This window comes from Schistocerca americana, chromosome 2 (genome assembly GCF_021461395.2).
Source record: "Schistocerca americana isolate TAMUIC-IGC-003095 chromosome 2, iqSchAmer2.1, whole genome shotgun sequence".
NCBI classification, from domain to species: Eukaryota; Metazoa; Arthropoda; class Insecta; order Orthoptera; family Acrididae; genus Schistocerca; species Schistocerca americana.
In genome coordinates, this window is record NC_060120.1 from 871809426 (window position 1) to 871823046 (window position 13621).

At 37.5% G+C, this 13621-nt stretch overlaps 1 protein-coding gene across 3 annotated transcripts in view; it reads left to right on the plus strand.

The window, feature by feature from the left end:
• The window catches only part of LOC124596047 (glutathione S-transferase 1-1-like), a 56101-nt gene extending 42979 nt beyond the window's left edge, over positions 1-13122 (plus strand). For all 3 annotated transcript variants that reach the window (XM_047135019.1, XM_047135018.1, XM_047135020.1), the window contains exons 5-6: positions 2624-2791; positions 11916-13122. In XM_047135019.1, the coding sequence (XP_046990975.1) occupies positions 2624-2791; positions 11916-12068 (321 nt within the window). In that variant the 3' untranslated portion in view covers positions 12069-13122. The remainder of the gene's footprint in view (positions 1-2623; positions 2792-11915) is intronic.
• The last annotated feature ends 499 nt before the right edge of the window (positions 13123-13621 follow it).

Sequence of the window (13621 nt, forward strand, 5' to 3'; positions counted from 1 at the left end):
CCCCCACTGAGCAAATCTCTGCTCTCATAAACCAGCCCCTTCAACCTATTACATGGAACCTACCCTCCTCTATAAAAGATACCAACCATTCCTCCACCGACAAACATTCAAAGTCAAATAATAAAAAACCCACCAAAAACATTATTCAAATGAAAGTAGTGGCATACTCATAAAATTAGCCTTTTCAGTTGATGCCAATTGATCCAGGTGCAGTTCATCCAAATTTGGCAATAGGTATTCATTGAATCTATCACAGAATAATATGTATACAGTAGCTACATGGAATTTAGTATTAACTACATTTTGCATTCACAAGATGATATTATAAAAGTATTATTTGCTATTATAATTATGTGTGTCCGTAAATAAAAAAACTGCACACATTGAACTAAAACTTAGCCAAGCAATATACTAAAATATGTAGACTTGTAAAACAGATTGTTGTTGTTGTGGTCTTCAGTCCTGAGACTGGTTTGATGCAGCTCTCCATGCTACTCTATCTTGTGCAAGCTTCTTCATCTCCCAGTACCTAATGCAACCTACATCCTTCTGAATTTGCTTAGTGGATTCATCTCTTGGTCTCCCTCTACGATTTTTACGTCCACGCTGCCCTCCAATGCTAAATTTGTGATCCCTTGATGCCTCAAAACATGTCCTACCAACCGATCCCTTCTTCTAGTCAAGTTGTGCCACAAACTTCTCTTCTCCCCAATCCTATTCAATACCTCCTCATTAGTTACGTGATCTACCCACCTTATCTTCAGCATTCTTCTGTAGCACCACATTTCGAAAGCTTCTATTCTCTTCTTGTCTAAACTATTTATTGTCCATGTTTCACTTCCATACATGGCTACACTCCATACTAATACTTTCAGAAACGACTTCCTGACACTTAAATCTATACTCGATGTTAAGAAATTTCCCTTCTTCAGAAACGATTTCCTTGCCATTGCCAGTCTACATTTTATATCCTCTCTACTTCGACCATCATCAGTTATTTTACTCCCTAAATAACAAAACTCCTTTACTACTTTAAGTGTCTCATTTCCTAATCTGATTCCCTCAGCATCACCCGATTTAATTTGACTACATTCCATTATCCTCGTTTTGCTTTTGTTGATGTTCATCTTATATCCTCCTTTCAAGACACTGTCCATTCCGTTCAACTGCTCTTCCAAGTCTTTTGCTGTCTCTGACAGAATTACAATATCATCGGCGAACCTCAAAGTTTTTACTTCTTCTCCATGAATTTTAATGCCTACTCCGAATTTTTCTTTTGTTTCCTTTACTGCTTGCTCAATATACAGATTGAATAACATCAGGGAGAGGCTACAACCCTGTCTCACTCCTTTCCCAACCACTGCTTCCATTTCGTGCCCCTCGACTCTTACAACTGCCATCTGGTTTCTGTACAAATTGTAAATAGCGTTTCGCTCCCTGTATTTTACCCCTGCCACCTTCAGAATTTGAAAGAGAGTATTCCAGTTAACGTTGTCAAAAGCTCTCTCTAAGTCTACAAATGCTAGAAACGTAGGTTTGCCTTTTCTTAATCTTTCTTCTAAGATAAGTCGTAAGGTTAGTATTGCCTCACGTGTTCCAACATTTCTACGGAATCCAAACTGATCTTCCCCGAGGTCCACTTCTACCAGTTTTTCCATTCGTCTGTAAAGAATTCGCGTTAGTATTTTGCAGCTGTGACTTATTAAACTGATAGTTTGGTAATTTTCACATCCGTCAACACCTGCTTTCTTTGGGATTGGAATTATTATATTCTTCTTGAAGTCTGAGGGTATTTCGCCTGTCTCATTCATCTTGCTCACCAGATGGTAGAGTTTTGTCATGACTGGCTCTCCCAGGGCTGTCAGTAGTTCCAATGGAATGTTGTCTACTCCCGGGGCCTTGTTTCGACTCAGGTCTTTCAGTGCTCTGTCAGACTCTTCACGCAGTATCTTATCTCCCATTTCGTCTTCATCTACATCCTCTTCCATTTCCATAATATTGTCCTCAAGTACATCGCCCTTGTATAAACTCTCTATATACTCCTTCCACCTTTCTGCCTTCCCTTCTTTGCTTAGAACTGGGTTGCCATTAAAGATGAAAATAATTTGATTACCAAATCAAAATACTTTGGATGGCAGATCCGTCTTGCTGGAGAACCAGTAATTTGATTTATATGAGGCAGGTTGTTTGCTGCAAAACTAAAAAATAATAATAAAAAAATAAATCAATAAAATTTGAAGGTAATGTTCTCTACACTGGCACCATCTGGCAGCTGAAACTTGCAGCTTTGTGAAATGTGCGAGCCAGGCTGGTAGTTGACACTCTGAGTAGGCACACGTTTTTATTCCTTACATTGGACCTTATTTTGCAATTTCTAAGTTTGTGGTGAGTGAGTTTTTATAATTATGTTTTAACTTTGATTTTTAGTCTTTTGTAGCTTGATGTTGTGTTACAAACACATGTTGCTTGTTATTTTCCCGTATTCTTAATTGCAGGTATCTGATGATAGCAGATGCCAAAACTTAGTAAGCGACTAAGACAGTTCTACACACAGAAGGGAGATTAATGTATTCTGTACCATTACATTGTATTCATGGTACTAATGACAGAAATTTCTTTGCAGTACCCAGTATTGTTTTATGGAGCACCAAAGTTTGATCCAGAAAAGTTTAAGAAAATAGAACAAGCCTATGATTTCCTAAATACTTTTCTCGAAGGAAAGGAATGGGTGGCTGGAACGTCTATGACTATTGCTGATTATTCCATGGTATCTTCAGTTGGCGCAGCAGAAGTAAGTACTGTTTGTGAAAAGTTAGTCAGTGGGACTGTTTCATTAAGCTGGAACATTTCTACATTATTCAGTTATGAAACTTTTTATTCACTGTTATCAACAAAGAAGCATTCCATCAAGTGCAATATTGATTTATTTATTTCTTTATTTGGACAAATAACAGTTTGCACCCTACATTTTAATGGCCATTTGTTCAATTATGCAGCATGTTCCATAAATCCCATAATGAGGGAGAGTATGGGGCAACTATTTTGGTGAGAGAGGGGAGGGAGTGGGAAACGTCTGCTCTTTCTCATACAGTATTCAGTTGTTGTTTCTATCTGCTATTTCATTCTACGAATTTAACACTATTGTTTCAGGGAACATAAGCAGCCGTTTATACATACTGAAAAATTAAAAACCTGTTTAATATGATTTTAGTCTTAACAAGAATTTAGATCAGAGTACAAATATTGTGATAAATTGTAGGAGTGTCTTCTTTGTTTGTGCAGGGTCCTCATTTAATTTTATGTTGTATTCTTGATACTCTGTTTTGGAGGGTTTTTTTTTTTTTTTTTTTTCGTAGCAAAATTCCTGTACTGAAAGCATTCTGTCTGTAATGCTTCTGTGTCACAGAATAGCTTCTTGTCAGTCAGATGTTATTTAGGCTATGCGGTTTTTATAGTAAAACTTCTATCATTGAAAGAATAGTTTCATCATTATAATAACACATAAATTATCATTCTGTGGGTAGTGATATTAGAATGTTTCATTTTTGTGATTTTTGCGATTCGTATGAATGGTGATGAATATTTAAGAACATTTTCATTAATTAGTCATATAGAGTAATGTTATGTAGAATTGTGACTTTACTTTTGCTACTCTGAGCCTCATCATCATTCTCGCAGAAAAACGAGCATGCTGCTGTTAGAACTTGCTGCTGTGTGTTCAGTTCTGTTTGAACTGTCAGTGTAAGCTGAACCATCTGACTGTATTCTGGAATGAGTCTAATAATATTGCAGGGTTAATATGCCATCTCCCACTTCACTCTATATCACACAATCAAATACCAAATTGCTTCTAAACAGATAATCATATTTTTTTACTCACCTTCCACACTGAAAATATTCATTTCTTTTGTAAACCAACCAACACATTTCACACTGTAACAAGATAATGTACACACAGGACATAAATGGGCTCTGTTCTTAACAGTTTGAGGCTTTTAAATACATGGTTCCTCACATTAGGAAGTGAAAATGAAGAGAATGCTTTGTCAAGAAGCAACCAGTAGTTGCAGAAAATAAGTGAATCAGAGTGAGGCCACTTGGTAGTATTTCAGAGAAATTTGTTATACAATATGTGTTAAAAAAGTAATGGGAATTTTGTAATTTTGCATGTTGTGTTAATTTGATTTGTGCAGTTTTGTCATTGTTGTGTTGCTAAACATGTTTACATTATCTGCAGAGTGTTAGCACAGCAGATATTGAATTTTTTGTCAGCTTTGAAAAAGGTTACATGTGTTTTTGCATCGGCAGTTATTTGTTATATATAAAAATGGACAAAGGATTTGTATTAAATTGTGCAGTATGAATGGAATAAAATTGAAGTTTTTGGAATTTTAAATATTGCTTTTGAATGAAGAAAAGTCTGGGATGGAGTAACAACAATGAAATGGGTTAGATTGCTCTTCTTCACACAAAGGGGGTGTTGAGTGGCAGACAGGCACATTTAAAGTACATTTAATGGTATATCAAGCTATTGGACAAAGTCCTTCCTCACCCATATTGCACTGTATCCTTGTCCTTCCCTATTTGGCCACTGCTCCCAGCCCCTTGTCACCTGGCTCATATCTCTCTGATAGACCAGGATGTAAGACATGTTCCATACATCTTCCCATTACCATCTACTCCATCGTTTTCACAAACATCTCCAACCCCATCAAAGGCAGGGCTGCTTGTGGAAGCAGGCATGTTGTCTGCCATTGGCTACAAACATTGTGGCATTCTACATGGCCAAGTTGTCTGTCTGCATGAATGGATACCACCAAACTGTGATCAAGAGACAGTTGGTCTTCTAAGTTCTTAAGCATGATACACAACACGGTGTGCTTGACTGAAGTGACTGCTTCAAAGGCTGTGCCCACTTAACATAAGATTCTCTGAATTGTGCAACTGGGAACTCTCTCTCTATAACATATTCTACATTTCTGTAACCCCCTAGCCTTGACCTTCAACAGTCCCCATCCCACCTGCATCTATCCCCTATCCTGCTCCCATTCCAGTCTCTCGTATGCCTGCTGTGCTCCCAGTGGTGTAGTCATTTCCCCTTCTCTCTCTCTCTCTCTCTCTCCTCTTCTCTTCTCTCCCTTTTATCCTTCCAAGCACAGCTTCCCAATGATGCACCTGACAACCCTCCATCCTGTCCCCACAATGTCCCTGCACCCTCACACAGGCATCACTATAGCATCTCCCCAGCCCTAAGCTGGTGCCCCTCGCCAACCCTGTCCAATGCCTCTTCTGTACTGCCACTACCTACCCCAGCCAAGATTACTCTCATTCCATGCAGATCTTAGCACCCGGAGATCACAATGGCCCTTTGTTTGTGTGTATTTGTGTTTTCTATGTCTGAGGAAGGACTTTGTCTGGTAACCTAATCTACTTTTGTATGCACTTTATACGTATCTCTCTACTGCTCAGTGTCTCTTCTGTGTGGTAAGTAGCAGTCTGTCATACTTCAAATATCGCTTTTGGTGAATGTGCTGTGAACAAAACAATGGTTCATGGTTGATATACAAGTAAGCCATTAAAACATTGGAGATGACTAGGGCTGTGGACACCCCAGCACATTAACAACAATGGAAATATGGAAAAAATGAAAGTGATTATGATTGATCACCAAATCAGGGAAGTTGCTTGCTGATGATGATGGCATATCAGCAGGTTCATGTGATGCCATTTTTTCATATGTTTTAGGTATGAAATAAGAGATGGCAAAATTTGTTCCAAAATTATTTAATTGTGAATAGAAACTACGGTGAATGCAATTTGCTTAAGAGTCACTAGACGAAGTGAAAAAAGGTTATCTGTGTTTTGGTAGTTCCAACATCGTAGAGTCAACAGTGATGCAGAACTATTGAAACATTTCATAAGATTTGATGAAACATGTCTTCATGGATATGCATCAAAACTGAGACTCAGTCATCCCAGTGGAAGAATTATGGATTGCAAAGACCAAAAAAGCTCATGTGTGGTCAGATATGAATGTGATGCTTACTCTGTTTTTCGATTTTAACGTGTACTGCACCGATGGGTTCTTGCCATAGGGACGAATCATTGATAAGAAGTACTACTTGCATTTGCTTGAAACAATGTGGAAAAAATGCTTGAATTTGTGGCAAAACAATTAATGATTTCTGCATCACAGTATTGCATTTACTCACACTTTGTTGCTTGTTTCTGAATTTTTTGCCATAACCAATACTGTAATGATACCCCGGCCTCCATAGTCACCAAATGCGGCCACTTGTGACCTTCCCTGATCCCATAACTAAGGAAAACATTAAAGGGTTGTTGTTTTACAAGCATAGTTGAGTGACATGCAATTTCTAGACTACTATAAAAATACAATAGAATAAACAGGAAGGTGTTGCTAGCAGCAGAAAAGTCATGAATGAGAGAATCGCATACAATTTGGGCAATGACAGCAAAGCAATCTGGACAGTTGTTAAGAAAGGAAATGGAAGAAAAAATCAGAGAAATAAATTCTAAGTAAGGGACAGAGGAGCGTTAATTTGTATCCCAAGTAAACTGAGCTAGATGGATTTCCAGTGTGTAGGCTCAAGGAATTCATTGATAATGTGAAGGGGCCCTTAACACACATTCTAAATTAATCTTTCATTTCAGTTACCTTTCTGGAATACTTAAACCAGTACACAAAAAGAGTGATACTGAGAACATAGAAAATGTAGACTGATATCACCCTATCTTCATTTTCAGAGATCATAGAAACAGATGTGGAAGATAGACCTATTGACTACCTTAATAATATAATTTGCTAATAGAATCACAATTTGAATTCAGACTAGCAGTAGTTAAGAAACAGCAATAGCAGAATTCACTAAAAGCATAATGGGGGCCCTGGATAGACACTATTGTATGAAAGAATTTTTTTTAGATTTGCCGAAGGCGTTCAATAGAGTAGATCACAAAATACTTTGCCACAAACTAGAGGCACTGGGAATAATAGGAGTAGTAAACATGTGGTTCCAGTCATATCTCATGAATACAGTACATAGAGTAGAAATTTCACAGGCCAATAGAAATCTCACTTCCATAGAGGAGCATCTATCAGATGCGGAACATGTCTACCTAGGTGTCTCACAGGGAATATGTCGAGCGCTAATCCATATTAATGACTTCCCTGAAAGAGTCATGCAGGCAGACAAAATTCTGTTTGCTGACAGCAGCAACAAAATAATCACAGATATGTCACTAGAGCTACTGCTGTGCCAAGCTGATGCTAATAGAGTACATATATGGTTAGAGGAGAATAAAGTAACACTTAACATAACGAAGACAAAAGTATACATTTCTATACAAAGAAATAACAACAACAACACTGAACTGAGTGTAAATCATGAGTCGCTAAGCTGTGTTAAGTAACGCAGAGGTTTTAGAAATGGATGTAGATAACCAACTGAAGTGGTGGACAAAAAGAATCGCAGTAAGGGTTTCTGCCTCATGATATGCTCTGTGGGTACCAGCATCAGTGTGTGATAGTAATTGATTGAAAGTAACTTATTATGCATATATTCACTCAGTCACTAGATACGGTAGAATTTTTTGGGGCACAGGCAGACTAAACATTGAACAAATTTTCAGATTACAAAAGAGAGCTCTTAGAACAATAACGAAAAAGAACAAATGAGATCTAGGAATCTTGAATGGGCACCTAGAAAGAAAACACACAACATTATTGAATATCAGATAAAGTTTGAGACATCTTTCAGGGATTGGAAAAGCTTATTACATCTAATGGGGAGTATTTTTGAAGGGGATATACTTTTTTCATCTACATCCATTTCATCAGCTGTGTATTGACGCAAATTAACTTTCAGCTATTGGAAATGAAAATTTGATAGCTGCTGATCACTCCCCATTCAAACAGTATATACCATATGCTTAGACGCTCGGTATGGCATCCCTGATGATGATTTTACACAATCGTGTGGAATGAAAACTTTTTCCATCCTGAATTTCGTTGATGTAATAAACATAGAACTATAAACTGAATACACTTTTCGCTCAGCACTTTCATAAATGCTTTCGTAACATGTTCCATCAAATGGGGTGATTTCTGACACCGGGCGAATTCGGACAGTATGGCTTATTTGCTCTTTGCCACTGCATAGAAACAAAGAGTTACTTATTTTAACGTCTGTGCACCAGTTATTTTAAGCGCAAGATTGCATTTATTGCTTTCCACAACTTTTATTGTGCATCAATTGTTTCCCTAGGTGAATAATTGACGAACAGTCTCACTGTTAAAAATCCATGCATTATCGTAAAGTGGAAACTTTCTATTGTTGCACCGAGCGGGAAGTTATTGTAACCGTAATTGTCGATGCGCTCAGTAGCTAACAGCATTGAGACAATTTCTGTACAAGCTTGTCGAGTTTCTCGTGCAAGGTTATAAAATAACGACAGTTTTTGTAAAACTGTGTACTGTGTGGGGTGATTTCGGACAATGCCAAGAACATATAACAGCCGGAGAGGTGCTATAGTATGGTGTAATTATGACCCGGAAATTTTAGATAAAGCTGTTCATGATATTCGGAGTGGTAAATTATCATACAGAAAAGCGTGTGATTTGTATGGTATACCTAAATCAATCATACAAAATAAAGTGCAGGAAGCACATCTGAAAAAAATGGGAGGACAGCCAGTGCTAAATAAAGAAGAAGAAGAAGAAGAAGAAGAAGAAATGTTGAAGTAAGGTATCTTGAGGGCTGCACATTGGGGAATTCCCTTCACTAAATTGGGTATTAGATATTTAGTTAAAGGCTATCTTAATAAATCTGGCCGAAAAGAGAGGAAATTTCGTAATAATTTGCCAGGAGAAGAATGGGTGCATTTATTCCTCAAACGACAGTCAGAAGATCTTGCCGTTCGCTTAAGCGAAAATATTTAATGAGCTTGTGCAGAAGTGAACAAAGACTGTTAAGTGTTTTTCTCTAATATCAAGGCAAAGCTGGAAGATCTCCCACCTAGCAATATGATCAACTATAATGAAACGAACATTTCAGATGATCCAGGCAAGCACCAGATAATTATGAAACGAGGGAGTAAGCATACTGAAAAAGTGATGGACTCATCAAAATCTGGTGTCTCAATAATGAAGCCAGCTAGTGCTGATGGTAAACTGCTTCCTCCGTGTGTCCTTTACAAATCAGAGCATTTGTGGGACATGGGGCAAGAAGGTGGACCACGAGGAGCCCGTTTCAATAGGAACAAAGGTGGATGGTTTGACCTGCCAGTATTTGAAGACTGGTTCTTTACAATCGCTTTGCCCTATTTGAAGAGGCAAAACGGGCTAACAGTCATGATTGGAGACAACTTATCCAGTCACGTGTCTTAACGTGTTATTGAAGAGTGTGAACGGAACAATATTTCATTCATTCTCCTTCCCCCCCCCCCCCCCCCCCCCCAATAGCACGCACCTCCTCCAACCGCTCGATGTAAGCTTCTTCAGGCCAACGAAAGCAGGGTGGCAAGCTGTATTAACTGATTGGAAGAAACACACTCGTGGGACCATTTCCAAGGATGCCTTCCCATTTCTTCTGAAGCAGACACTGACTAAGATTTCAGCGAATTCCAAGGTAAACATAAAGGATGGATTTCGTGCCACGGGGCTAATCCCTTTTGATCCAGATCATGTTTTATGAAAATTGCCTGATAATGAGGAGAGCCAGCAAAGCAACGCAGACGCGTGGCTTCCACTTTTGAAAAAATGCTCAAAGAACCGTTATCCTCCAAATAAGCTTGGTAGCTCCCACTGCTGCTGCAAACTAGACGTTCAACCTGGAAAATTAATCACTGGCAGAGATTTTCAAGGAAACTGAAACAGTGCTGAAACAAGTCACAGTGCTTGCTTCTAGCAGTAGTGAAAGTGAAAACTACACATCATCCATTGAAGTTTCACCACTGAAAGAAGAGGCTTTTCTTGTTGCAGAGTACAAATATAAATGTGGAAACAAGGAGCAAACAAGGCAGTATATTGGAGTGGCCACAAATTTTGGTGTTACAGGAGTAAGTATGAAATTCTTGCGCCCACACGAGAACAGTAAAAACATATTTGTGTTTACTAATGTCCCCGATGAAGACACAATACAAAAACTGCAAATTTTGAGAATACTTCCCACACCAGTTGAGAGGAGAGGAATGTTCAAGATGATGTGCTTTAGACTCGAAGACAGTCGTTTATTTAAAGTGTTTGCAACTTAATTTAGAATGATGAGTGAGAAAAATTATTTTGATCTTTTAGTTAAATTACTTTGTTTGTTTCTGTCTGTTTCTAATATTTCAATTAAGAACTGTAAAAAAATTTTATTTAAATTCTTGCAAAATAAAAACTTATCTATAATATATAAAATTCATTATATCATTCCATATCACTTATTCGTAACAAAGGGCCACTTTAAAATGTGTAAAATGTCACCAAAATCAAATAAAAAGCATGTAGAATTTAAAAAAAAAGGCAGTAACTATCCGAATTTGCCCTCTATATACTGTAACTTTGGACAGAGATTTAAAAAACACACGTGTCTGAAATCAGCCCAATCCATGGGGTGACTTCGGACACTTTATTTAACTGCTTCAGATAAATATACCTACACATACACTTTCTGGTTTGGGGATATTTTATTCGTTACACATATACTCTACCACTTCCATAACAATCAATTTAATCTAACAATATATACGAAAGTCACAATCAAAATAATAACAAAACTGTCCGAAATCACCCTGTTTTGATGGTACTCACACTTTTCTGTCTTCATTCTACCCTTTTTCAGCTACCCTATTTGGTTATTGAGGTATTTTTATTACTATTGCCTGGTACCACAGATTAAACAATTCCTATTAATATATCACTCTTGAAAGTTATTTGGTTTTTGTTCTGTTTTTAAAATACTTTACTGAAATGAAGACATTTCTGCCCTGGACTATAATTATTGTTTATTTCCACTATTGGTCAATTTCGACTATTAAGCAATTTTTCAAGTTGTAGTTCATATGCTTGAGCACAAGCCACCAAGCTGTCCAGCCACCAGAGTATGGCGAGTAAATGTAAAACTTACGACAAGAAAAGTACAGGTTGCTTTTCGTTAAACTCAATTAGTGGTTTTGGTTAAATAAACATCATATCCACTCTTAAAAGAAGAATAAAATATGTCATCAAAACATATAAAATCAGAATACATTCACCATTATATTGTACTGTCAAGTACAAAGTGCAACAAAACAACACCAACAGCTTTGACGTATAGTAGATTGTGTGGCGACAAACAAACTGAGGATGCGAATCCACATCTGAGAACCTCATAAAACAGTACTGCAGGATGTTGATGTCATAGAGATCAACACCTGCAGTTCATCCCTTTTGGCAGCAATGCCAACAGATAGCAATCAGTGTTGTGGCAGGTGTGAACATATTTCCCACCATCCAACATCGTTAACACAGTCACGCTTATTGTGAAAAGCACGTCCATCAGCACAAAGACTTACATTCATTGCCGAAGGGATGAACTAGCGGCCGGCATTGGCTCCCACAATTTTGTTGAAGGATGATTATCTGGAAATGGTTTTCTATCCTCAGTTTGTTCCTCATGGTATCTTCCATTAACCCTTGAACTTCACTAACATAATTTTTTGCACTCTGTATATTTTACATCTATTCTTTAGTCTGGTATTAAATAGTTGCTCTTCAGATAGTTAGTTAAATGAAGCAGTCACTAAATGTAAACGAAAATCAACGTGGACCTTTTCAACTTGAGTTTTTGATAATCAGTGGCTGTAGTTGCATATACACTAAGCCTGAAATAATACATGTACTGTATACTCTTCAATTGTTCTCTTTACAGGCTGTTGGCTTTGACTACAAGAAATATTCTAATGTTCTTGCCTGGTTTGAAAGAGCAAAGAAGGCAATAAAGTCATATGATGAGATTTATCATCCAGATGCCATGGTGTTTAAGAAGTGGTATGATGACGCAGGTGCTGGTGATAAAAAATAGTCTTATGTATTTCAAATAGTCCTAGCCATTTTGTCTTCAGACTATCTAATAGGACTTCCTCTTTGTATTAGAAAAAAAGTTTAATATGTACAAATAAATCAGTTAATTCAAACTGTCCATGATAACATTTCTCAAAATACTTGAAATTTATTCTGAATGTATATCCAGTAAACTAAATGATCTGCTATTTTTTGACTGAAATATTTTCCATTAGCACTTATATGCACAAGAAAAAAGTACATGGTTTACGACCAGTGGTTCAACTTTGCAAGGTAATTTAATGATTCAAAATGATGTTTTGGAAGAGTCATTGAGGTTTTGTTATTACTATTTCTACAATTATGTGAACTGTCACAGTAACAGGTTATAATTTTCATTGTATAAAATTATATACCTCATGTGTAAATTGAAGCTGGATGGGGTGTGGGGGATGAAAGGGCAGGGACTGTTGTTGCCAGCTGCATCAGGACTCGTCACGGAACCAGTGGCAATGAGTGAAAATGTGTTTCGGACTGCAATTAGAACCTGGGATCTCATGCTTACTGGCCAGTTGTGTTAACCACTGCACCACCCGGACACAGTGTTTATGGCAACTGCATGGAATAGCTCAGTATGCCTCTCGGCAGATGGGCATTTCTACCTGGTGCCACCTGTCCATAGTCAATGTCCATGTCCTCAGTGCTCACTACTTTGAGATTCCTGCAGGAGGCCAGGTATAATCATTCACCTGCACTGAAGAAGGTGGATTTGTTGCCCATCGAGGCGAATCAGTTATATGAATGCATGCTGTCTGTTCGTAAAATTATACGTCTCATTATTTGAAGTGTGTCATTGAAATTATTACCATTTTAGTCATTGAATTAATTTTAATTGCATATGATTATTTCTGTCAAGTGAAGCACTAAACAGAATTGTTTGATTTAATTCAGTATCCATAGCATAGAATATAAAACTAAAAAAAAGATGAATGATACAAGCAAGCAGCTGTCTGTGTCATTCACTGTGTATGTTTGCTCTGTGAAAATGTTGTAATTAAATAAAAGTGCTACTGTTATTCATGATTTTCTTCATTACTTTTTAAGGAGAAATTTGTTTGTGCACCCATAGTTGATAGAGTTGGGCTGTAATCTGGCATCGCTGCTGGTTGTAACCACTCTGTCCCATAGTAATGCCAGTTTGCAGCCTGACAGCTTAGCTGATGGCAGGAATGATTGCTCGAGTATGAGGCTGTGACCCAGAAACTAGTAACAAAAGTTTTTGCAGGATGACTAAATACGAATTTACTCCCCTGCTCTGTCGAATAATAATTGTAGAATAAACACATTTTGTTCTATACCTGCTATGATATTAGTAATGTATTTCTGCATCTTGTCTACATCCACATTCACTGTGAAATGCATGTCTTGGGATACTTCCCATATAGGGGTTTCATCCTGTTGCATTCATATATGAAGCATGGGATGAATCATGGCTTCAGTGCTTCTGTGGATGTTGTAATTCAAAATTTTAAACATGGCTGAAACAGCAACTGTTGAAAATCTTCACGGTAAATG